Here is a 24,733-nt window from a genome sequence, read left to right on the forward strand (position 1 = left end):
AGTGATAGCACAATGAGGACAATAATGATTATGATTCTTGGACCTACCAGTACTCACTCCTTTGCTGCTGAATACAGGTGAATTAGGGTAAGCCATGTGTGTATTTGTTAGGAAACATGAGTCTTGCTGTTTCCTGGTGTAAATGGGAGTGCCATTTACTGGTTAGGCTCTCTTGTGACTTGCAGGCAGTTTCAGGAGGACTTTCATACTCCATATGGGATTTCTCAACACAACTGAGTATGCAATGGATACCATGTTGCATGGTCAACCCTCAGTGTCCCTGGGCAGTGTTGGCTCTGCAGCACACTGGGCTTGTGGCTGCGCAGGAACCATGGTACTTCCTGGTGTTGCAGGGCTGGCTGTGTGTGCTGCACAGCTCCCTGACAGCTTCCTGGCAGTGGCAGTCCTGAGTGGAGCTGTGCCTTTTTCTCACAAGCAGCAGGCTCTCTGCATACTCTCTCAGTTGATATATCCGAGTTCTCCAGGCACATAGCAGTCTGCGCTGGGAAGGCTGCAATGCAGCACTGCCTGAGCTGTGCAGGCTTGGGAATGCAAAAATCCTCAAGCACTACTTGTCAAAAACGTGAGTTTGAGGAACTCAGGCTGACAGTGGTGATGTCTGACTGTGGTGACAGATAATGAAATGATGCAGCCTCCTAAGATTTGTTTGTCTTTAGGTCTGGCAAGAATGGGTTAGATAGAGACAAGGGGCCCTGTCAGGCAATTTAACCCTCCTAGGTACAGGATAAACTGCCTGCATCATAGAATCATAGAAGTTAGGATTGGAAAGGATCTTAAGATCATCTAGTTCCAACCCCTCTGCCGTGGGCTTCTGCCCTCAGGTGGCTTTGCACAGTTGACACTGGTAACTGCTGTGTTCTTTCCTTTTCTTTTTTAGTGCCTCGTTATACCTGCTCAAAGTGTTGAAAGGAAACACACCTGATAAGTCATCAACTACCCCTCTGCCAGAGAAACAGAACAGCACCATCCCACAGGCTTCTCAGGTCAGACTGCAGCTGCTCTTGGGGCAGTGGGGTTTACCAGTAAAGTTGCATTATCCCATTTCACTGAGTGGACTTTGCTTGCTCAGTCTCCTGTTCTGTGGCCTGCAGATGCCTGTCTACATGATTTGTTTTTCATGAAGCTGTTAAATTCCCCATCCCCTTCTGGCCCATCCCCTCCTGTCTTTGCAGTGCCTGCTTGCCACAGCCACCAGGGGCTGCTGGTGTACAGTGGTTAACTGGAGAAGCCCGATGTATATAGTTAAGCTGCTCTCCTGGCTGATTTGCTATTTCATATTAATCTCCTGGCATTCAGAGTTCTTTTCTGGGAGGGTGCTGAGGAGCAGGGAGGTACAGGACAGTGGTGGATGAGAGTGAGGTTTGGGCTGAGTTGTCTCAGGGTGAAGCAAATGTGGAGCAGCCCTCATTTCAGTGATGATTGTTTGCAGGGAGACTTTCCATCTGGTTGTTCTTTAGGTGTCTGTTACTTGTGGAGCTTTCCTCTAGGTCCTCTTTCACCTGCTGTGTCTGCTGAATTCCACGGATGTCTGAATGTGGTGACCCTATGTATTGGGCAGCTTAATCCAGTTACCTCCACTAGAAACTTAGCAAGTAGTGTTTCACCAGCCAGCTGATACTTGTCTCTGAACCTCTCAAATTGTGTTCAGGAATTAGTGCCTTAATCCTGTTGACATTTTGTGGGGGAGGAAAATAAACAGGGCCACCTCATGTCAAGGGAGGGCCTGGAAATTACAAGCACAGAGCTATTATTAGCAGCTGAAAAGACAGCCAGTGTTTCTAAGGCTTAGTGAGAGACTGAGAGTGTTAATCCAAGTGGCTTTTATTCTGTGCTGGGCCTTTCTGGAAAGAAAAGCAAAGTGGGAGATCTGTGGGAATTATAAACAACATACTTGATGTTGAGGCGAGAGTGAGACATGCTTCATAGCATCCTTGTGCAGCTTCCAGGGAAGGCTATTGCTCCTGTGGGAATAGAGCTGTGGTCTTGACCAGCCAAGGGCACAGCCAGCAGCCAAAGCGAGTTGTTGGTTTGGGGGAAGTGACATGGTTCAGTTTGTATGATGCTGCTGGTGCTGACTTGGTGTTGAGGCCAGGAAGCTTTTGCAGTGGGGAACCAGAGACAAAGGTGTCGTGTGTTTCCAGTGAGTAGTGCTTTGTGAGCATAATCTGGAGCTTTTCAGTAGCAGGAGAGTGGAACTAGAGCAGACCCTATGATGCAGTGGCTAAGTGTGTGACTACAGAAGACTTTTACAATAAACATCTGCATGGGAGGAGGAATCATTTTTCGTTCCCTGCAGATGTGTGTGTCAAATAAATGCAAAGCACAGACACTTGGCTGGGAAACTGAGGACAGATATTTCAGGATCCATTTCCTCTGTCCACTCTAGCCTGTGTTCAGCTGCAGTAGGCCTGGGAATTTGACTTGAGAATGGGACACAACACTAACATGGGTTTAACTTGCTATGGGGCCATGGAAAAATTGCTTGGGCAGAGGTTAGGAAAAGGTCCATCCACTATTGTGAAGATTACAGCTTTGACTCCCAAAATTCAGTGCTTCCCTGCTAAGAGGAGAACAGTAGGGAATGTTGGGATGCTATGCTCCATGCCTCCGTCTCCATTCATCCTTGTGTTGTTTACATCCATAGTGTCTGTGCAGGTCTTGGCTGGTTGCTGTATGTCTGGTTCCTTGTTCCCCACCAGGGGGGGATACGGGAGCATTTACAGTGTTCTAGGCTAGCTGGATCCCTCATCAGAGCTAGGGCTCGCCTGCTGGGTACCCAGAAAACCTGGCCATAGCTGTTAAGTGTGTGTAGATCTGGGTATCTACATACACTGGTATCTGAAGATTCTGATAACTCTGTATAGCTGGCAATGCCATGTGCACAGCACAGCTGCTGTGGGGTGGGCTTTGAGTGCTCTGTAAACCTTCTGTGTTAGACTTGCCCCCCAAACTTAGAAGTACAGCCCCCACACTACATGCAGTGTTTGTAGGCTTACTAGAAAGCTGTGCTGCCCTTCACTAACGTGGTCATGCGGCCATCAGTACTTGGGTGAACATGTTTGGGGCCCATTTTGTTGCTTCTTTCTGGTTCTAAATGTTGTATCCCATGGGCCTGTATCATGTAAACTACCCAAGAACATGTGGTTGTTGGAAAAACCTGTGTGCATTGATAGAAATGAAATTTCTTCATTGTTAGTGATTCATCCTTGTGTTTCACTGGAAATGTTTCTTGTTCTGCTTTTTCCCTATAGCTTTTAAGCACAGGTTGTTTGGATATGGAGAGAGTGACTGCAGTTTATCAGCAAGCACTAACACAATTCCTGTCTAAACGGAACAGTGCCCTTACAAGCTCCATGTTCCATGATCTCTTCACACGCTTCCCGGTGAGTGTTGCTGACTGCATGGTATGTTCCGCTGGCTCCCAAGTCCAGTTGTAACTCATGGGGAAGTAGGGAGGGAAACTTGCCTGCTTTATTTGTGGGCTTTTAAAACTGCTGTCAGGTTTCCTAGATCTTCCCCTGCTGTTAGTACTGTATGTTTTGATAGCAACATTGCAGAACACCAGGATCTCATGTATGGTTTGGGCTGGAATACTGCGTGGAGAACGTAGATGAACAGAGGTCTGCCCTTTAAATACAGCCTGAGAAGCTTTGATTTTTCTTTTTCTACCAGTATTCAGGACAGTGGGATGAGCAAGGTTTACATGAGGCTGGACACACTATTGCTGATCCAAGCCAAGATTCTCAGCGCCTTCTTGGCCACCTGGGCACAAGATGGCTTATTTTCAGCCAGCTGTTGACCACCCTCCCCAGGTCCTTTTCTGCCAGGCAACTTTCGAGCCTCTCTTCTCCAAGCCTGTGGTGGTCCATGGGGTTGTTGTGATAAACAGATGAACACTTGTCATCTGCAAACTTACTGAGGGTGCACTTGATCCCCTCTTCCACATCATTGCATCTCCTTTATAAAACAAAGGTAACAATATACACAAACCCTGGCCTGTTTAAAGCTAGGGTTTGCCCACTTGCTAGAGCTCTCTGTTCTTTTAGTAGGCTTTCCTCCCCCCTCCCCAAAGAAACTATTTCACGTGGTATGGTTGGAATAACCATCTGCACAAGATATCAGTGAACTGTGCAGCAAACTGCTGTCTCTGCCTTGTCAGAGCCAGACCTTCCAATGCCTGTTAGGTGGTATTAGTGGTATTCCAGTAAGGTATTTACAGTCCAGATGCTTTCTCATTTCTTGTGCCCCTGAATTTGGGAGTATTTTGTCTGTAAGTGTAGAAATTTGGTGGATTAGACCAGAACAGAGGTTCATCAAGCTTTGCTGACAATTATTACTCCTCTAGAAAGGTTGGTTTGATCAAGAGTTGCAGCAGGGCACAACTTTAAAGTGACTTGGAGGTCTGCAGGGAGGCCTTCCTCCTGGCTGTTGTTTCTGGCCCTGTTAGCAGGTGGGTTCAGATCTTTCTCCAGGCTCTGATGTTCTGCAGTCTAACCCAGCATATTCTCCTTTGCCCCTGAGACTGTTCCTCTGTGCAAAGTGAGCTGCCTGTGTACAGGAAAATGCAGTCTTGAATCCAGAATCAGGCAGAACACAAGAGGTGAAATCTTTGCCTGATAGTTCTGAGTTAAGAGTTTTGCTGCTGATTTTGTTGTGTTCAAGATTTCACTCGGGGTTGGTGTGAGCAAAGCTGTTAATTTTCAAATAAGCTGTTGCTGATCTCTGGGCACTTTTGTTTCTTGTGGCATTTAATTCTCACTCAGGAAGCTGTGTAAAATACAGGCTGTTTTGCTTGAACACCAAACCTGTCCGCCAGCAAACCACTAATAAGAGATTGGGTCTTTCGTTACAGATCATGTGTAAGCCATTAGTAGATACTCTTGTCAAGTCTATCACAGCGGGAGCCAGGCAACATCAGCAGGTAAGAAGGAACGCAAACAAACAAAGCTGTATTAAACAGTCAATTGGAGAAGTCAATCACAGCAGCTCAGGTGATGCTTAATATGCTTAATGCTGCCTTTAGGGCTGCCCAATTTTGAGAAGTGGGCTTCCTAGGGGGAGAGCTTTTGCAAATACTGTCTTGCTGCTTCAGGTGTGTGGCTGAAGTTGTGGAAAGAGGTTATAGATGTGCAGTCGCAGGGGTTCTTTGGTAGCACCTCCTTTAAAACCTGCCTGCAGCTTTCAGGGTTGAGGCCTGATTGATAGGGGGTTTGCCTTCAGTTACTTATTCTTTGATTACTTTCTTATTGGTAGGATGTTCCCCTGTATTAATGTAGTGTGTCATGCTCCTTGCCTCCTAATGCTAACTGAGGGTTAGCTTCTGGAATCTGTTCTGCTCCTTGCAAGCTGTCCTGCACTTTCTAGGGCATGTGCTTCTGTGTCTAGTTTAAAACACCTGTACTATAGATCCGATTTGTGATGGTTGAGTGCATGTGCCTGACTAACACAGAGTTAGTGGAGCCTTATCAATAAAACATTGCAGGGTGAGTGCACAGCTCACTGTTGCATGAGCAGGGATTGAGGCCTGTCTGGGTTTTCACTGCAGTGGGGGAGCCTTCCACGCAGTTAATAACCAAAAGCCCTCTGGGCCAGTAGCACTGTGCTCAGACTTTCCCACCCCCCAGCTGTAACATGCATCTATCCCCTGCAGAAATGCATCCTAGGTTGACCTTTCAGTTTCATAAATAGCTGGTTTATTGTTTCTGAGCATTGGAGGGAATGTGAAGGGTTAGGTGTGTGTTTGCTGTAGGGCTGCTTTATACTGTCAGTGTAAATTGCATTTCAGGGTCGTTTACCCAACAGGAATGGCTCTGATTTAGAGAAAAGAGTGAATTAAGCTAATTTTATGTTCAGTGGCTAGAAATAAGGATGCATTACAGAAATAACAAACAAATTAATTTTAAAGCACATACTTGAACCTATCCTCAAGAGACCAGAGCAGCATCCAAGCAGGCAGCTTCATTATGTGGCTGTCTTTGCTTCCCCACAGGGAATAGCATTGTCCTTCTTTCAGGGCTTCCAGTTATCTCTTCAAGCTTTGTTTCCAGAGTGTGCTTATCTGTGGGTGGGAAGAGTAGGGGAGGATGTGCAGTGTACTGTGTGTGGGAGACTGGGTAGAGAACGTGTATATACTGCTGTTCAGACAAAGGCAGCATGGCACAATAAGCTGTGTAAAGCCTGTGGAGTTCGGGTTTGCAGCTTTGTATGTTTTGCACACTGCTTTCTTCTCAGGAATTCTGTCTTCACCTCATCAAATATCCAATTTTGCAGGTTTTCAGTTAAATATTCCCACTGGTTTTCAATGCAGATGTGCTTTGGTGGTATCTTAGAGGGTAGAGGCAAACTTGGTGGGTGTATGTGGCAAAGTCATATTTTGTGTGAAGTAGGGGGATAACTTCTCTGGAGTCTGCAGCTCCTGGCAGCCTCTGGGGGAGTCAGGTGAAGAGGCTGGGCCACGAAAAGGGCTGTCCTAATTCAGAATCCTGAAGACACCAAGGTATGATACATTCCCTTTGGCCAGCCCCTATAGTTAAGAGGCAAGTGGGGTAGTCTCCCATTTTCAACTCTGAATAGTGGCTTCTAATCATTAAACTAGCTTAATCCCAGAGACATGAGGCTTAATCCCCCTTCTAACACTCCTGTTATTAATGCTGATTGTTTTGGCTGTGCCTCCTGTGTTGATGTGAGCAGCTAATCCCACTGTGATTTTTGACTTCTTGGCTCTGCTGATCCCTTTGGCAGGGAGTCCCCAGGGCCATGCTCTGCATGGGAAGGTGGAGGCTCACAGCTCTGGCCACATGTCTTGTGTTGGCCTGGTAATGAGCCCTGGAGCTCTGGCCCACCAATGCTGGTGGCCACTATCCCAACTGGCCTGGGGGAGGCCCTTTCCATGGAGGCAGGAGAAGCAGATTTGCCTTCAGGTTGGGCTTTTAGTCAGTTTTGAACTAAAGGAAAAGTGGTTCATGAGGAGAATGTAAGGGGGGAGGATATTCCCTCCTTACCTTAATACCTGGGTGTTTGTGAGAGTAGCTTGGAGGGGTCTGCTCCAACTTTCAGCCAACTGGTCCCTGCCATACATGTCCAGCTCTTACTGCTGTTGCTGGGGTCTCTAGTGTAAAGTCAGCCTTGATCTCTAAGTGGTTGCACTGAACTAGCCTGTTGAGGTGATTCGTTTCCCTGTGTGCTCTGTAAGCCACAGTGTGTAGAGCAAGACCTGCACCTGCCTGGGCTCTTGTCAGGAAGCAGCAAACCTCAACTGTATGTGAGATGTTCCTGTGCCTTGTGTTGTGAGCTGCTGCAGGTCTGCTGAACTTAATTTCTGGGCAGTTGTAACTGAGAGAGCATCCTCAAGGAAGTGCAGGAGCTGTTCAAATGCTGCTCAGCTGGCACTGGCTTGGGGAGGAGCTGTCTGGCCTTTCCAACCCCAGCCCTTTGTCCTGATCCTGGGGACCTCACTGTCTGTCTGGTGCCCAAGTGTCCATGCAGTTATGTCAGAAAATGGGCATGAGGATGGTTTGCCTGGAAACTTGCCCTCCCCTTGCGCACATTCATCTTTCCCTACCTTTCTCCCTTTTGCTGTGCTACAACAATGAATTTTGATGAATTCATTGGTCTTGTTCATGGCACAGAAACAGTTCAGGGGCAGGGGTGGCTGGGTGAAAGCTCAGATTTATCTCACCATATGGCAGTGCTCATTTAACATGAAATTATGGCTCCTGTGAAGTGAGTACGAGAATGCTGGAAAGCAGTTTGTCAGTGTGGAGTGTTGGCTGTGGCTGATGACTTGGACAACTGGGTCTTGCAAATGCTGCAGCCTTTCTGTACCTCCTGTTTCAGTCACCTCTGAAGGCCAGAGATCATCTGACCCTCGGCAGCAGTGTTGCATCTGTAAAGACAAAGGTGTTTGTGGTCATGGAATGGGTGTTACATGCCTTTCTGTTAGGTGCATTTCTTTTGGCCTTTGTGATTGCTGTCGAGAGAGGTCTTCTGGAGATACCCAAAGGCAGGTGTAGCAGAGGGTGTCTCTTGATTTAAAGCTTAGTAGAAAAGAAGGAAGCATTAGTACAAAACTTTAGGTAGTGTGACAGACGTCACGTCAGCCCTGTTTCTCTGACACTGTTCCTACATGTCTAAAGCAGTGGTAGGTTTGTTCACCTCCATATTGAAGTCATCTGTGAGATAAAACGAGCAGCACATTGAGGGGTGAAAGTTCTTAAGGCATTTTAAACCTGGCTCACAGTGGTTGGGTTGGTAGCAGTAAGCTCAACCTGTATAACAAGTTTTAGACTGGAAAGGTGAATCTGCAATGGTCTTATTGAGACTAAACTTGAAACTGAAGCTTGTACATGAGGCCAGGTTCTGTTCCTGTGGTGTTACTCCTGGAGTGTGGATGCCTGCAGGAAACAGTAATGCAGCAGTTTCCCTGGAAGAGGAAAGAGCTGGAGAGGTTGATGTCATTTGTGAGAAAGAACAAAGGGCAAGGGATGCTTGACCAGGGAAGGGGGTTGTCATCCCACCCACTTAGTGCCTTTTTAAACATACACATCAGAAAGATGCAAATGAAGATCTGTGTGACAATGGGTCTGCAAAATCACCTTGTTTCAGGCAGCTCATGCATCTGAGCTGGACTTTTCCCCTTTGGTGAGACCACACTGATTGCAGGACACTGAATCATCTGCTGCCAGTTCAAATGCACTGTGACTCTGGCAGCGGGTGCTTTGGATGCTCAGCGTTACCTGTTGGCTGGCCTATTTTTCACACTCTACATTGAAGTGTGGAGCTAAAGACGACTGCTGTCCCAGTGGTGCCTATGTGCGAGTCAAAATGCTTCAGGCTTGGAAAGAATGAAAACACTGATGCTTGGATGTCTTTTATTGAACTGAGAAGTCTGGTGGGTTTTGCTGTGGTGTTTGTTTTGTTTTTTCTTTTTGTTACTACAGTAGCAGTTGGGATCTATTTCCTAAACTCCTGTTGCTCCTTGCTTTCCCATGTGTCTAAGTTAAACCAATTTACAACTTGAAGCTGCACTGCGTTCTCAGAATTTGCCGTGCCTCGTGTGTGTGGTGTGTTGCACTGTTGTCCACTGTAGAAAGAAGTGAATAGTAACGGTATGAAATGACTAGATTGTAAGCAGCCACTGTGAAGCTTCTCAGGAGGACTTTTAGTGTGTGAGAAGTGCTACAAGTTACAGTAAAAGAAAGAAGGTGGTACAGAATGAATTTTTGGGGTGGTCTAATCCAGCTTAATGGATGCAGTTACAGTAACTATGACCTTGTAGGTGCTGTAACGGCCAGCAGGAGTATCAACAGTGGTAGGAAAATGGGAGCAGTGCGCACATCACGATCTCTTTGTACATCCAGGTGGATTTGATAGCTTTCTCTTGCCAACAAGGTGCTTACACCCGAGTAAAGTGTAGGTAACATTTCTAGACTTCAGTACCTACATGCATACCAGCATATGTATGTGTGCTCTAAGTAGCTTAGGTACAAATGACAGGTAGGGATATAAGCTTCAGTGGTAAGACTGGTATGGGAAAATGACAAGTCATCAAAAAATGGAGCTTGTGTTACACATTTGAGCTGACCTGGTGCTGATGAACTGTGTTAAGCTTCTGGCACAGATGATCCCGTTGGCAGTGCACAGCCTTGCAGTTAGCCAAGCAGAATGTGTGTGGTGCTAATGGGGAGGGAGGCTTGTGCTGGTTTGTTGACTAAGGACGTTGCTGTCGGTCTGATGTCTTCCACAAGCACTAAACACATTCTCTTAAATTCTCTTTAGAGAAAAAAGATGGTGTGAGCTTGTTCTTGCTTCCTCCTTTTTTAATGCAGTTTGATCTTACTACTGCAGGTGTTTTCTAGGAGACTTTGACCTTCAGATTACTTCCTTGTGCCTTGTTTCAGTGGGTGCAGCATTGCTTTTTCAATATGCAGAAAAGGTTTGGGTTTTTGGCTTGTGCTGATGGAGTGTAAACCAGGGATCAAGGTGTGTTTACTTTAATGATTGTTGCATGACTCAGCTACATACCAGAACCCTCCTGAGCCTCAGGTGAGGAATGTCTTCCTGGTTTATTTTTAGCAGCATCAGTATGATGAGCATAGCTACAGTAACATCTAGTTCTGTGATTGTGTAGTCTTGGGCTGTGTCTCCGACACTATTACAGCACAAACCTGTTGGTGGTGTGTTGTTAATTGTGGTGAGGTTCTTATGGCATTTCCAGCCCTTCTCCCCCATTTTGATAGATGCTGGGTCTGCCAGAGGACTGGCTGAGTCTGTGAACTAATGCTTCTACCCTAATTTCTACCCTAAAACCTTACTCTGTTAGTCTGAGGATCAGGTGAAGAAGGAGAATGTGTGGCTGTTTGCACTGCAGTACCCAGGCTTGCTGCTGATGCAGGCTTCTGCAGGCATGTCCATATTCTAAGTGCCAGCTCTGGACTGGAAACAGGCTGGATCGTGGCCTTTCTGGAAGCCTGGAGTGGAACAAGCAGGCTTTCCCCTGAGAATTCGACCTTGTTGAGCAGCAGTACTGAAAACAGCTTGGAAAGGAAGACTAGCAAATGAAACATCCACTGCTACCAGGAGTGAAGCGTTGTCCCCATCTCGCTTGTATTGGCAGGCAGACCACTTATAGTCTGTAACTTTTGCCTAGGCTTTCCACAAACGATTTGATACCTGTCTCTTGTCCTTCTCCTCAGGGAAATGCATTAGGAGTGTACGTTTCAGTGCAATTGCTAAGAGCCTTTGCAATTACTTTTGCACTGTGGTCAGTTTGAATACATTTACATGTAAAACTGCATTGATTGAGGATGTTGCAGTAGCTGGGAGCATAATGATGCTATATTTGTCCATCAAGTGAGTTTATCTTCTGTGATTTGGCTAGAACTCTGCAAAGCTGATGTAAGTGCAGAGCTGTCATGAAACTCATAAAAGTCATTTTACTGAGTGTGGAGATGAGAATGGGCACTGAGACAGTTCAAAATGTCATCTTCTGTCACTTAGATTCATTAATATTTCAAAATGTGTTTTTATAAAGCAGTCTGTGACAAGGAACCCTTTAAGATGTATCTACTAGAGGGTGTATTTTAGGTAAGTTGCTAATTAATCTTGGTGCTTTGGCAGTCTCCCCAAGGGGATCAAACATATATAGACATCATTTTACAGAACTGAAGCAGTTCTGTGCCAGAGCTGCCATCACCAGAAGAGTAAGATTTCATCCCAAAGTCCTGCCAAAGAGGTCTTGGCTGGTTGACAGTTATCTTTCTGAACTGTTTATGTTCTGTGTAAATAACTAAGTTAAAAAGTAATTAAAGTTTAGTACAGCAATAATAATAAAAGCACTGCAATGTGTCAGAAGCCAGCACCCCTCTTTGTGTACGTTGGGCAGTTCCTCGTGCTGGGTAGATGAATGGATCATTGCATTAATGCACAATGCCTTGCCTGCATTCTCACAGGTGGTTTCCAGCAGGTGGTATAGGAATATTGTTATGGAATATTTTGTGTAAGCAAAATTACTAATAATGAAGCAAAATAAACCTCCCCAGATAAGTATCAGCACCAGTTCAGTTCTTCCCTCTTTGCATCAGCAATGAGACTTGGGCTGCTGGTGCTAGCAAGGCAATAGGCCATGTCTGAAAGGTACCATTCCTTCAAAGCATCTTCCATCCTTTTGGCAGAGGTAGGGCACGCTGCTCCTGTGTCACCCATAAAGGTGTCACTAGGAGGAAGGCTTGTCCCAGGGTCTGGTTGAGACAGCCACATCTTCAGAGGGTGTTACTCACCAGCAGTGACAGCTTCTTGTGCAGTATGGTCTTACAGTGGCTCTTACCTTTAAGCTTTGTCCTTTTTGTCTTCTGTTCATTATGCATTCTCTGTTCAATGAAGAGAATCCAATTGCAGCTGGAAAATGTTATGTCAGAGTGACATGCTTTGGCTCCAGTCAGTGTCCTGCTCCTGTTCCTGTTTTTGTTTTGTGTAAGGAGATGGTCAAGGAGACCCTGTGTTTTGCAAGGTAAAGCTGATCTGTGGGTGGGCTCTTGGGACATTTTTGTGCTATTTCATCGTAAGCTAGCAAAGCCCTGTGACATGAACTAGCTCTAGGTATGTAAACTGTCCCTCTGAAGTCGAAGAGGAAGCAGTTGAATGCTTAAGTGCTTTGCTGGGTCAAGGCCAGAGTGCTCTACGTTTTTGTGTACAGATTTTGAATTCATAGACCTTGAGGATGGTTGTGAATGTGGCTTATTGCATCCCAACCTCTCATTTTTGAGAGTGTCTCTTGCACTGGGATAGCTCAAAGAAATTCTTCTCTGGAGAGCTGGGGGACATTGACAGGATCTATAAATGATGTTTTTTGGAAGGGTGTCCGATGCCATAGCAAAACATCATGCTGTCTGATGAACTGCTTTATAAACCATGGTTCTCTCTCCCTTTCCTCTCACTGTTGACAGTTGAAAAAGATCAGTTTAAATTTTTCAGATCTTCCTGACTGCATTTAGGCTGAGTGCTTGAAATCCCATGGCATGAGTTTTCCCTTGTATTTGCATTGAGAACTTTGTGTGCTGATGGTGTGTTTCAGTTGAGCAAGGGACCCCTGTCACTGAGTCTGCTGGGTCTCTTTGGAGCATCGTGCATGTTGTTTGCTGTTCACGTTTGTTTTTCCCATCATATCAGGGTTTTTTGTTGTATTTCATGGTGCCTTTTAATGGCCCCTATGTCTTTTGCAGGAAGTGTCTAGCAGATAGATGCCTGCATTGCCCATACACAAATCCATAATGATAGCAGGCATTAACTGACTGGCACACAGAAACTGCCCTGTTAGCAGTCCCAGTCCTTATATTCCACCATACTCAGGGCAGTACAAACAGAGCATGAAAAAGCTCCTGTTTGCCTCTTTATTCTCATTCTGAGATACAGACTGTGTTTATTCTGCTTGCTACTGATTCTAGTGTGTTGCTGGGAAGAAATAAGGAAATGGCCACCTACATTTTAGTTGTTTCTGCAGACACAGCTGCTGGCCAGAGCTGTGCAAGGATGGGGCTGATCAGTAGTATTAACAGCCCTGCATGTCAGATGGACTTACTGAGTTAGATACATCCCATATTGCAGTGATTTTACAAGACTAATTTCTTAGCCTACTAAATGAAACTTGCCATCTGACACATTGGGAGTTGATAGTTTTTAAACGGAGAGTGAACCACCCAAGTGTGTTCTGCTCAGCCTGACAAACAGCCCCTCCAGCGCTTTGATAAGCGGATATTTGTGGAGAGCAAAGGGGGAAAGTTTGCGTGGAGGCAAGGTCATTGCTATGTATTTAATAACAGCAAAATAAAACCAGGAGGGGAAGAAATGTCTGTGGTTGTGATGAAATTAGGGACTATCTCAGTCATATGGGCTCAATTTATATTCATGGTACAAAATAGTACAGAAACATCGGGGTAGAATCCTGATTTGTTGAAGTTCTGGGTAGTGATTTCTGCTGTCTTTACAGTGGGGTATTGGGTATGGTGTGGAAATACTAGCAAGCGTGTTGGAAGGTGTTTCGTTGGCAAGTGAAGAAAGCTTAGGGCTTCTGCAGCCTAAAACGGAATGTCAGCCTGGGCTTGTTTACTGGCAAGTATGTTCTTAAGAGTTCGTGTGGAAGGATGGATGGCACATCTCTGACAGGGTTCAGTGCCAGGCTGGACAGTTCTTGGAGCAACCTGGTCTAGTGGCAGGGGGTTGGAACTGGATGAGCTTTAAGGTCCCTTCCAACCTAAACCATCCTGTGATTCTATGATTATGTGACCACAGTAGGTCCGTTTTTGTTGTTTGGGCACGAGGGAAGAATGGAGTTTGGATGCTTCTTGTTCCTTGGATGCTTTCCATTGGGATGTATTAAAATGCCACTCTGTAAAAGTTAAAGTGCAAGGAAGGAGATTAGTTTTCTCTACAGGATTCCTCAGCAACCTCCTAGCAGAGCAGGGTCTCAAGCCGTGTGCCCTCTTCCCAAGGGGTGATGTGCAGCCCATGTTGTCATGGTGCTTCTCTCAGTGCATTCTGCAAAATGGAAAGGTCTGGTGTCAGATGGAGAAATCTACAAAGTTCAGCCCAGTACAGTCTCATTCTATTTAATTTTTACTTTTTGCTTAGCAATGCTCTTTATTTCAATGTTCCAAACTAACAATTTTTACTGACATGCGAGTACTTCCTTGTGCTTTTGAAAGCTAAACCTCAAGAGTTGATGCTGGAGCGAATTGCAATTCTGATTTATTTTCTGCTGATAAATGTTCTCAAAAGATGAAAACCTTTGTCCTTGCAACATCAAGACTGGCCTAGTGAACCGGAGACAGCAGCTAAAAGGCACACGGTGCCTAGGCAACGCAGGGTGTTTTTTGAATGCATACTGCTCTTAAATCTCTTGAATTATTAAATTTGACTTCAGCCAAGTCTCTTTAAATAGCCTGCATTATGTGGTAGCTGCCTTCTGAATAGCCTAAAGAAAATCCTGTTGGATGTCTCTCCTGAATTCAGGAAAATTGGCTTTGTTGGTCAGAGGAGACATCTGGCTTGGAAAGTGTTGGGAGGAGCAGCCAGGTGGGGGAACTGGAGGAGACAGCTTTGGCTTTGTTCTTACCAACCTCTGCAAGCAACTTGAGGTGTCAGTGGAGTTTCTTCACGGTTTTAGTACAGTGTGTCTGCTTAAAATAAAAAATTGACAACAGGAAAGCTTTAGGGAATATATATAGATATATATTCCCCAAATATATACATATATATGTATTTTTCCCAAGAGAAAAGGCAGGGTCAAGAGAGAGGATGATTTTGCAAGAGGTTTCTTGGTATTTGCTAATGTTTCTTTGAACCTCAGCTCCTAGGACATTGTGTGAGAATCTTTCCTTTGATTTCTCAACAAAAGAGCATTTCTTGTTGTGGTGTTTAAGAGTGAGTAGCTTATAAAAGCAAAGTGGAAATGCTCCAAAATAAAGGGGAAAAAACAGGAAAAGCTCCAAAATGCTAAGAAACTATATTGCCTTAGATATTTTTTTTCTTTTTTCTTTTCAAATTGTGACTTTATTCTTAAATCAGCAGAGAAGTTATTTGGGAGTGGAGGGGGAAATGGGCATATTTCCTGATTATTATTGTTGGTTTTTAATGCAGGAAGGGAATGGCTTGGATGCGTTGCAGTCTATTGCTGTTCATTTCTCTTCTGGTCTCAGTATGCCCTATGGTACCAATATTCCCCACCAATTCTGTAATTAGGCATTATGGAAAGAGCAAGAAAACACCACTGCTCTTGGGCACTGTGTTCTGCTCCTGATTTACTTTGTGTTCTCATGGCTCATTTAATTATGGCATCTTATTATTTTCAAGAACTTAGGATAATAAGATATTGACTTCTTTTTTTTTTTTTGGAGGGAAACATTAAGACTGATTGGCCTTTCTGATATGGTAAGTGGTTACCCCTGGGAGAAATGAATCTCTGGTCACCAGAGCAGCAGACCAATATATGGATTGTTCTGTATGGATTGCTGTGTCCTGAGGGTCTGCTTGTTGGCCCCTGGTGAAAGGAGAACAAAGTAAATGTCTTGGACAGCCCTGAATGCTCACTAGCTGCATCTTTGTTGTTGTGCAAATGAAATAGTCAAAGCAGGTCTGTAATACCATCAGCCAGCCTGGCCCACGAGTCCAGTGTGTTATTTTGTACGGTCACTGTTTTGACTGTCCAGATGTCCCGCAGAGCCTTCATCTGGGGCAGAAGGCCTGCCAGTGAAGCCCAGTATTTAATGTGCAGATACCTTTTACAGTGTCAGATCTTCTCCCTGTGTGCACCGACTCATTTCCACTGCTTTTACAATCTAGCAACATCTAATTTCTGTCACTAGTTCTTGTTAGATTGTGGTGACTGTAGGAGGGAGCTTTGATTTTTATTTTCTTTTTAATTATTATTTAATGAGTTCCCTCCCCCTCCTTTCCCAGCTGCCATCAGAACAGTGCTGAAGGAAGCAGCTCTGCGTGTACCCACTTTTATTGGGCACAAATGTCCTGTTGCATGTCCTTGAGCGAGCAAGATCTCATAAATGGGCTTGTCTCTTTAGGCAAGTGCAAGATGAGGCTTTTGATCTGACAGGAACATCCTCTAGAACACTGTTGGCAAAGGAGTGGAAAGAAATCCATTCCTCAGCAGCAATGGAGAGAACATGACTTGTAGAGTCCCCGATTAAACAAATCCTGTTTTAGGGCATGAAGAAACCTGTATGTAAGTGAGTGCTGTGTGTATACCCTGCTCTGCAGGCAGGCTGCTCTACTGTCTCCATTGCTAGTCCTGGGTTTCCTGCTGGCTCAGGTGCTGGTAAAAAAGTCACACTGGTGTGACTTTGGCATTGAAGGCAATGACTGTTTTACCTGTAGGGCTAGGGCTGACATACCTTGTGTAGGTGCAGCTGCATTTCTATGGCCTCTAGCTCATTCTGCATTTTCAGCCAGATTGAGTGGTGGTGGCTTACGTGCTCGTGTCTTGCAATAGCAGTTTCCACGTTGTGGAGGAGGAGGATGTGTGGCATAGCTAATGTGATAAAACCTTCTGTAGTATAGACAAGTGCTCAGAGCAGCAGAATGAAGTTAACAGCCCATCTGATTGATGCGACAGCTGCTGTTCAGAGCCTTGGGAATAGTAGTAGAATTGTGTAGCTTTCTTAACTTCTCGTTGCTGCTGCTTAAATCAGGACATCTGAGCCACAGGTGAAAAGGTTTATGTAGGATAATAAAACTAAAGAGAAGAGAGGAGTCAGTAGGAGGGGTACAAAGATGGAGATTTCTTCATGGTCAGTTCTGCTTCAACTGCTGTCTTCCAGGGAGCTTTGTTCTTAGTAAGCGGGGTAGTAAAACCTCAAACCCAACAGCAGAGCTCATGAAATGGGGGCCAAGGTCTGAGCGTGGCACCGCATCCTGTGCGTTTGGTTTTCCTCTGCTTGCAGGTGTTTTATCAAGAGTTTCCACCATCCCTGCCTCACTGGTGTTGAGCCTCTCCCATGGAGCTGAAAGACCCTGTTCCCCTGCTACCTACCTAGCAGGTGATTGCTTTCCCATTGTTCTATTGCTGAGATAGTGACTGGGAAGTTGTCCTGTACTAGGAATTCCAACAGCTTAAGAGGACACACAAACCCTTGTGTTTGCAAACAACTGTTTGGCTTGTTTAGAAACTAGAGGGAGAGATGTTGCCTGTTTCAGAGGTTTAGAAATAAAAGTTAACATAAAGCCCTCACAAACCCAGCAGAGTTTATTGAGAGTCTGTTTGTATTCAGTAAGGCCTAAACAGATCATTTACATGATGCTGATCAAATAAGCAAATTGTCTTGTGTGCGACAAGTCTTTTCAATGTATTAATACGCAGGCTGTTGGGAGCTGTTTAAAGGTTCCTGGATGGAAAGAATTCTGCCACATCCATGGAAATCTGCTTTTTTACTAAGGAGAAAGAACAGGTACAATCTACTTCGCATGAAAATGGGTTGCAGTGCAGGGTGCCTTACTGTAAAACACAATTCCAAGAGCTTGATGACCTAGGATGCTTGGTGGCGAGTTACTCTGAGTAAGATTGCCTTTTCCACTTAAGGTCATAAAATGTGATTTAGGTGTCGCTTAAATGCTTTACATGTTGTAATTAACCAGCCTTGCAAAATTTTTCTCATCCATTTGTTGCAGGAGTTTAATTTAAGCTATAAAATATCATTGGTTTTGATCACTTTTTGGCAAGGAGAATTTTGTTCCTGGACTCATAGATCTCCTGTTTGGTGGGGTTCTTTTTGGCAAGGCCAGACTAAGGAAGGGCTGGGAGGAAACTCCTTTCTGGCCCAGAGCATGGCAGTTGGTGCACAGGAAAGGATGTGAGCAGGGGGTACTGGTTGGTGGATGGGGGTTTCTGGTCTGTGGTTACTTCTACTGCATTATTGTGCTGTGTCTGTTTCTGGAAGCAGGAGGGCAAATCTGCAGACTTGGAAACTGGTGTCTGGTAGGACAGCTTCTGTGCTGGGCACATTGTACCCTGCTCACGTTCTGCCTCCCCCAGACAACGGTATTGGACCAGCATCAAGGCTGGCTGAGGAAACATCTTGAAAGAGCTGATCCCTGGCAGTGTTCAAGGCCAGGCTAGACAGGGCTTGGAGCAGCCTGCTCTAGTGGAAGGTGTCCCTGCCCGTGGCAGGGGATTGGAACTGGATGAGCTTTAAGGTCCCTTCCAACCCAAACCAGTCTGTAATTAGTCTGAAGACACTGGATTGTAGCAGGAAATACTGAATTCAGCTCCTGAGCCAGATGATCACACAGAAGAGATGTTCATGGTCTTTCCTCGGCCACCATGAGCTCTCTCTGACTTTGTTTGCAGGCATCAGGAGAGCATCCAGCGATGGACCACACAGCTTTCTGCTGATTGCTGACTACACAACCTGGGCACTGCTCTGCCTTGGAGCATTCACAGCACATTCTTAAACCAAGAAATAATTATGGAGGTGCTCAAGTGTCCTGGCATGGGCAGTTCTTGTCATGAGAGTCTTGCTTCTCCCAAAAGCACTGGCACTTTCTGCTCTGAAACCTTTTAGATAGCTGCTAAATGAGACTCTTGGCTCGACTGCTTGTGTGCAGCTTGTTTCAGCAGTGGAAAGGGACTTAAAAATTTATTTTTGCTCTCAAAAATAGTTTTCTTCAGCCACAGCCGGGGTTTTGCCTTATCCTCCCTTGCCCTTGAGTTTGAAATATGTATATATAGAACGTGCGTGTGCCATGTGTGAAATACTGCAGTTACTGCCTGTGGATGGAGGAAGACTGATTTTACAAATGTTTCTTAATCACCTCTGGGTTTCACTCTTTATTTTTAAAGCCTTTAAATAAGTTTTATCATAGGATTTGTATGTTTTACATAAAGCATTGGCATTTGATGCTTCAGTGAGTTAAGGATCTTGAAGGGTATTTTTTTTGTTTATCCTTAACTTTGGAAAGAATCCCGGTTTTCCATCTTCTCACCTCCCCCAGAGAATTTGCAGCCTGGTCCTGTTGAGGTTAACAGGCTATGTGAAACTCCAGAGATTTAAGTTAGTCGCAAGTTTAAGTCCTCTGTGAAATACTGTCATGACAGTTCTCAGCCAAGAAGTCTTGTCCACAGTGTTGGAGTGCTCAGTCTTTTCTCATTCTGATTATAATGTGTCAAGGAAGGGTAGGAAACTTGCATATATATATATATACACATGTATATGTATATGGCACACATGAAACTGCCATTGCTTCTGAGCCTTTTGTGATTTTGCTCTATGGAGATTGGAGTGCCATTATTGTGAGTCTTAGTCACCTTCCTGTCTCTTAATTTGCACTTTTGAATAAGGTTTGAGGCTGTTATGAACTTAACCTCTGCCGGCCAAACTGTTATCAAACAAACTTGTACCTTTTAGGCTCAGAAATGCTCAAATGCATGAAACAACTTGGTGGAGAAATGAAAAGCAAGCCCTGAAACTCAAGACTGCTCTGTTGGAGCCTTCATCTCCATCCCAGATACAATGGAGACATAAAAATAGAGTAATTTAACTGGGGCTAGATTGGCACTTGACTCATGGCTTCGCATGCTGCTTGTTCTCTCTTCACAAAAGCTTTGGTAGTAATTGGAAGAGACTTGCTGTGGTGCTCTGGATATCCTGCACTGTAGTAAGAAACAACAGGTTATTCTCCTATAACCAACAGTCCTATAAGCTGCAGCTTGTTGCGGGGTTGGGTTTGGGGGGAGGTTGTTTGCTTTTTTAAAGACAGGTAACAAATTGCAGATAGGTGAGGAATTGATTTCATTGTTTGAGCCTTCAAAGTCAAAGAAAGCTTCTTTAGAATTTCCCGTATTCTTGGCATATGTTCTTTTATCCCAGCTTTCCTTTGTCACAAATGCAGTCTGTGATTCATGTGATTTGGTCTCAAAGGGCTTGGTAGGTGAGAATTTCTGGAAGTGCAATTACTTTATGCCATATCCCTATGGTTGTAGGACAGTCTTAATGCTGAGGATTACATGCTGAGAGCTGCTGGTTTATAACATGTGCTGGCACTGAATCAGATGTGCTGGCAGGTTAGGTTATGCTGTAGCTTTGCTGCTGTAGTGTGTGTGGCAGAAGGGAGACATCAGTACTCTGAAATACCAATAGCCTGTGTGGTGTGATATCACCTGCATATTTTTGTCTCCTGGACTTGAAGTGAAATGAAAGCTCCTGATGCTTCTTCAGTTCTAAAGATATATTTGAGCTGTACAAACTTGCAGTTTTTCCAGGTAACATTTCCTGTATTTATAATATATATCAAGGGAAAATGAAGCTCTTGCAATGCTGATGACATCCTTCATGTTGATAAAATTGTGCCCACAATGCATAAATGATAGGCATAAGGTGGGAAAATTCATCTTGATTGGATCTTAGGCAGAAGCTCTTCCCTGTGAGGGTGCTGAGGCGCTGGCACAGGGTGCCCAGAGAAGCTGTGGCTGCCCCATCCCTGTCAGTGTTCAAGGCCAGGTTGGACACGGGCTTGGAGCAAGCTGCTCTAGTGGAAGGTGTCCCTGCCCGTGGCAGGGGTTGGAACTGGATGAGCTTTAAGGTCCTTTCCAACCCAAAGCATTCCTTGAATCTGTAACAGATCTATTCACCTCCATCCAGCGCACCTGGGTGGTGGCTGATGAGAGCTGCTCATCTGACCTCCGTGGCTATTACACCTTTGCTAGATACTTGCTTTCAAGAAGAGAACAGTGGCTGTATTGGTAGGGTTTAATCCATTGCTTGCCATTTTTAAGTCAGGCTGCATGTCTTGTCCTTTGCTGTGAAGGGTGAAGGTAGGTTACAAAACCCATCAACCCTGCCAGCTTGCTTTCCTTCTTAGCATCTAAATAAGGTAGGTGAGCACATCTGGGGATTACCAGCACATCTTGGTTACTGCAGTGAGCACGTTTACTGGTTCAGAAAGAAATCTTGAGTTACTGACCTACATGGCTGCTACGCCTGTGCTAGAAACTTGCTTTCAATAAAGAAAACTTGAGTTTATGCTGAATGGCATTCTCTGTAATCGTTGTAGATAAGGAAGAAAGTAATAGAGCTGGCAGAAAACCACGGGGTCAGCGCTGCAGTTAGTTACTGTTTGTTCTCTTCTCCCACATAGACTGATAATGAGCGTCTCTGCCTTCTTTAGTCATATGCTTGATAGATATATGTAGGAGTGTGTGTATGTATCTAGTATCCTGGTTTGAATAGACTTCACTTATTTGGGGTGGTTTTACTATTTTGTGCTCTTTCTTTTAGAAAGAGACATTAGGGAGAAAAGGTTGGGCAACTGAGGGGCTCCTAGGGCACAGGATGGGCTGCAGAACTCTCCACCCTTAATGAAGAGCTCTAATGTGGCTGTCAACTGCTTGTAACTATTCTGACACATTCTCATTTCAGAGACTGTGCATATGGGGGGCCGACAACTTCCCCTTCTGCACTTCACTGGAGTTCGGTAGCTGGGACTCTTGGGTCTTCTGCTGTTTGTGTCCCTTTGTGAAGTGTTGATAATACTTGGCTCTGTTGTGGGGCTGTCATGAGCGCAGCAGGCTTGACTTGGCACTGGGAAAAGGCAGAGAAGCCTCCGATATTCTCGGGAACAGCATTGTTCTGGCAGCCTCCAGAATTGCCAAGTGCTTGTAAGACATTCCAGAATACCAGTGATGCTGGGGAGGGCAGGGGGGACAGCGACAGAACTGGAGAGTTGTGGAGCAAATACTTTCCAAACTTCAAATTGCTGCTGGTGTGTGTTGGGATGGCAAAACATGCAAATGGTCCCTGTATTATGTATAAAAGGCTCATCATGAACACGTTATGGGTTACTGTAAGAAATTACTGGGGTTGCGAGTGTTCTGATGCAGAAGGTTTGAACTAGCTGGGGCGTCCTGCCTCCTCCTAATGTGTTCCGTGTGTGGCCTGGGACTTCAAAGGTCTTAGTAAGGAAGTAGGAATTGGTTGGTTGTGTAAGGTCAGGGCCTCCTGTAGTGAACGGGTCCCAAATGCTTCTGAGGAAGCTGTAAGAAACTAGACAGGGATCAGACGTGCATTGGAAAGGTTCTTTTTCCTACTGTTTCTTTTTCCTACTGCTCAGCAGGGAGAAGGCTTCTGTCTTCAAGCACAAGCCTGTAAAATGCTGCTTTGATTGTTTATTTTAAATGTGTGTGAATGGAAACACCTTGCATACTTGCATTCATGTAATCCTCTTGCACACAGGTATTTTCTTGTCCAATATGTGCACACATTAAGCCCTCTGTTTCACAGAAAATAGGGAGATTTTGTGACCTTTTTCTTTCTAAAGGATCTTTCTGCATTACTAACATCGTCACAGAAGCACCACCGAAGGGTCGTGGTGTGTGAGGTGGCTAGCAGTGGGAAGAGCCTCATTCCAGGAGGCTGTTCTAATAAAAAACATGGAGTGAGTGTCTGGTTCCCCAAACCAGCTGGTGTGATGTGCCAGGAGGGACAGGTAAGATGGCTTGTGGTAAAATGTGGTGTGAGGGGGACATGATATGCACTTCCAAGTGCATGGATGTGCACGCTTCCGTCGTGTCCGCTTTCAGCTGCGTTGTGTCCATGTATTTGAGATGATAAATCAAGGAAAATTAACTGGAAAGAGAGAGCTTTCTTTGTGTTCTCAAGGAAATAGCTCCTAGAGATCTGACTCACTTTGGATCTTCCCTTACTTTTGCAGAATGGTGATACTCTTAACCCCTCTTACATCAGGTGATGAAGCGTGTGTTACCTGGTGAAGCTCCTGGAGGTCATGAGATTCCTCTTTGAGCATTTAAAATCCTTTGTATGAATCCTGCAGGGGACTAATCTATGAGGAGCTGTTTCCAGCCTTTCCAGCCAGTGGTTTGATGTTTCTCAGCCCTCACAGATGAACTTGTGTCTTGTCTGAAAAGCCATTGCTGAGGACTGTTACTTTCCAGGGTGTTGTGGCAGCTCTGTGGTCCTGGTTGCTAAGTTGCTCATTGAGTAAATGTACTCGGAGAAAACAATCTTCTGACATCAGGATCCTTCTTCGCATGCTGGGGGATGCTGTGAGCAAGGTGTGATGGTTGCACCTCTTTCTAGAGAAGAGACTTGGTGCCTGTCCTGTTTTGCTGAGGTGGGATGGCATCATGGGGGAAGTGGGAGATGCTGTTTTTTACTGGGTTTACCCTTGGACTGGGATTGAAGAACTGGGTTTTACTATTGGTTCAGCCTCTAGTATTTCTGGCTGACCCCACAGTTTCTCTCCCTGTAGTTTAACTTCTGTTATTCAACTGTGCAGTTTGCTCTGGATAAATAGTTATATATGAGCTACGTGTTAACAGCTAGCTCTTGGAGTAGAGATCTGCTGACTCTGGGATGAACATGATAAACTACAGCATAGCATGGTACAAGCACTGAGGAGCTTGTAATTATTTGTGTCATGTTTGCTCTCTGACTGAGATGTTCTTAAGCCAAATTTTATTTCAACCAGCAAGTAAATCTTTTCTTTTTCTTCTTTCAAATGAGAAAAGTTGCTCATGCTTAGTATCACATTATCATCGGGTTACAAAACAATCAGGAAACACAGGATTGTGTTGAGTACAGCAATATCAGTGTTTTAATTATGTGAAACTCAAAAACGTATTTTCTTGTACCTAATATACAGGCTGGAGGCACGAAAGCTGTGAGTGTGACACAATTACAAAAGGGTGATAGCACCAGCCAGGGCTCTCAGATAACTGGTGTTTTGACTTTCTCATCTATGACATGCAGAAGGGGGTTTTATCCTTTCTTTTAAAACCATTGTCAAGCCTAGTGCTTGCTGAGGACTAGGTTCCATTCAGGGGCTGTTCTCTCAGTCCAGCATTTGAGTCTTGGTTCTTCAGAGGTCCTTGTTCCTTTGGGTGGCTTTGATTTCTTTCCAGTTCTTATCCTCACTGACATGCAGTGCTCCCAACCCTGTTGACTGGTACAGTTCCTGAGCCAGCTCTTGTTGATGTTGCCTCTGGTCCTGTAGTCCTGAGGTACTATAAGGATAACTTAACAGGACCCTTCTCTATTTTTTGCACCTATTTGCAAAGAAGAGATGGTGCCTTGAGGTTTGTGACCCTGCCTGAGCCTTTCACAATGAATTACGGCCTTTTATCTACTCTGAGGGTCACGTTCTCTTTTTAATTGCACTGAAGTGACTTTCCACTACGTTTGGTACGTGCCATAATTTGTTCTGTAAGACACAGCTTCCACATAATGAAAAGGAACGTGCAAGCTTGCCTGCCTTGAACATGGCATCAGGGTTCTCTCCCTCATTAAATCAACATAAATCTTTTGACGTAGCCTCATTGGTTCCCTGCTGCATTTTACTCCATGAGTAAAGAGCAGAATGTGAAAACTCACTCTGTTTGGGTAATTCCCTTCACTGGTGCAGACTGGAGGGAAGTTTACACAGATGTGTGACATTACTCTGTTGTAACATGAGTACAAGGGCTGGAATTGTCTGGTGGGGGACGTGTATTCAGTCTCCTGTCCCTCCCAGACACGTGGAGTATGTTGTATGGAAAACACACACCTCTCTTAGCTTGCGAGGTGTTCTGTTTGACTGCCTACAACTTTGGATGCTCTTCCTGCTCTCAGGAGATCCAGGGATTTCTTCTCTTCCTTCACTTTGAGTTCTTCATTAAATAGCTCCCTAAAAACACTCCAGTAGAAGAGTGGGTACC

General features: G+C 44.9%; 1 protein-coding gene and 1 long non-coding RNA gene across 2 annotated transcripts in view; one reads left to right on the forward strand and one right to left on the reverse strand.

Annotated features, from left to right (window-relative positions):
• The window catches only part of MYBBP1A (MYB binding protein 1a), a 58,002-nt gene that overhangs the window by 17,177 nt on the left and 16,092 nt on the right, over positions 1-24,733 (forward strand). Inside the window, exons 21-23 of the mRNA XM_062632352.1 lie at positions 899-1,004; positions 3,273-3,404; positions 4,874-4,942. Of these exons, the coding sequence (XP_062488336.1) occupies positions 899-1,004; positions 3,273-3,404; positions 4,874-4,942 (307 nt within the window). The remainder of the gene's footprint in view (positions 1-898; positions 1,005-3,272; positions 3,405-4,873; positions 4,943-24,733) is intronic.
• On the reverse strand, positions 4,378-7,145 carry LOC134170722 (uncharacterized). Its single transcript, XR_009967349.1, has 3 exons — positions 7,023-7,145; positions 5,934-6,079; positions 4,378-4,569 (listed from the first exon to the last, which is right to left on the reverse strand). It is a non-coding gene; the product is annotated as an uncharacterized LOC134170722 (long non-coding RNA).

Source organism: Pezoporus occidentalis, unplaced genomic scaffold (genome assembly GCF_034315485.1).
Source record: "Pezoporus occidentalis ecotype Australia unplaced genomic scaffold, CSIRO_AGI_Poc_V1 ctg110, whole genome shotgun sequence".
In the NCBI taxonomy this organism is placed as follows: Eukaryota; Metazoa; Chordata; class Aves; order Psittaciformes; family Psittacidae; genus Pezoporus; species Pezoporus occidentalis.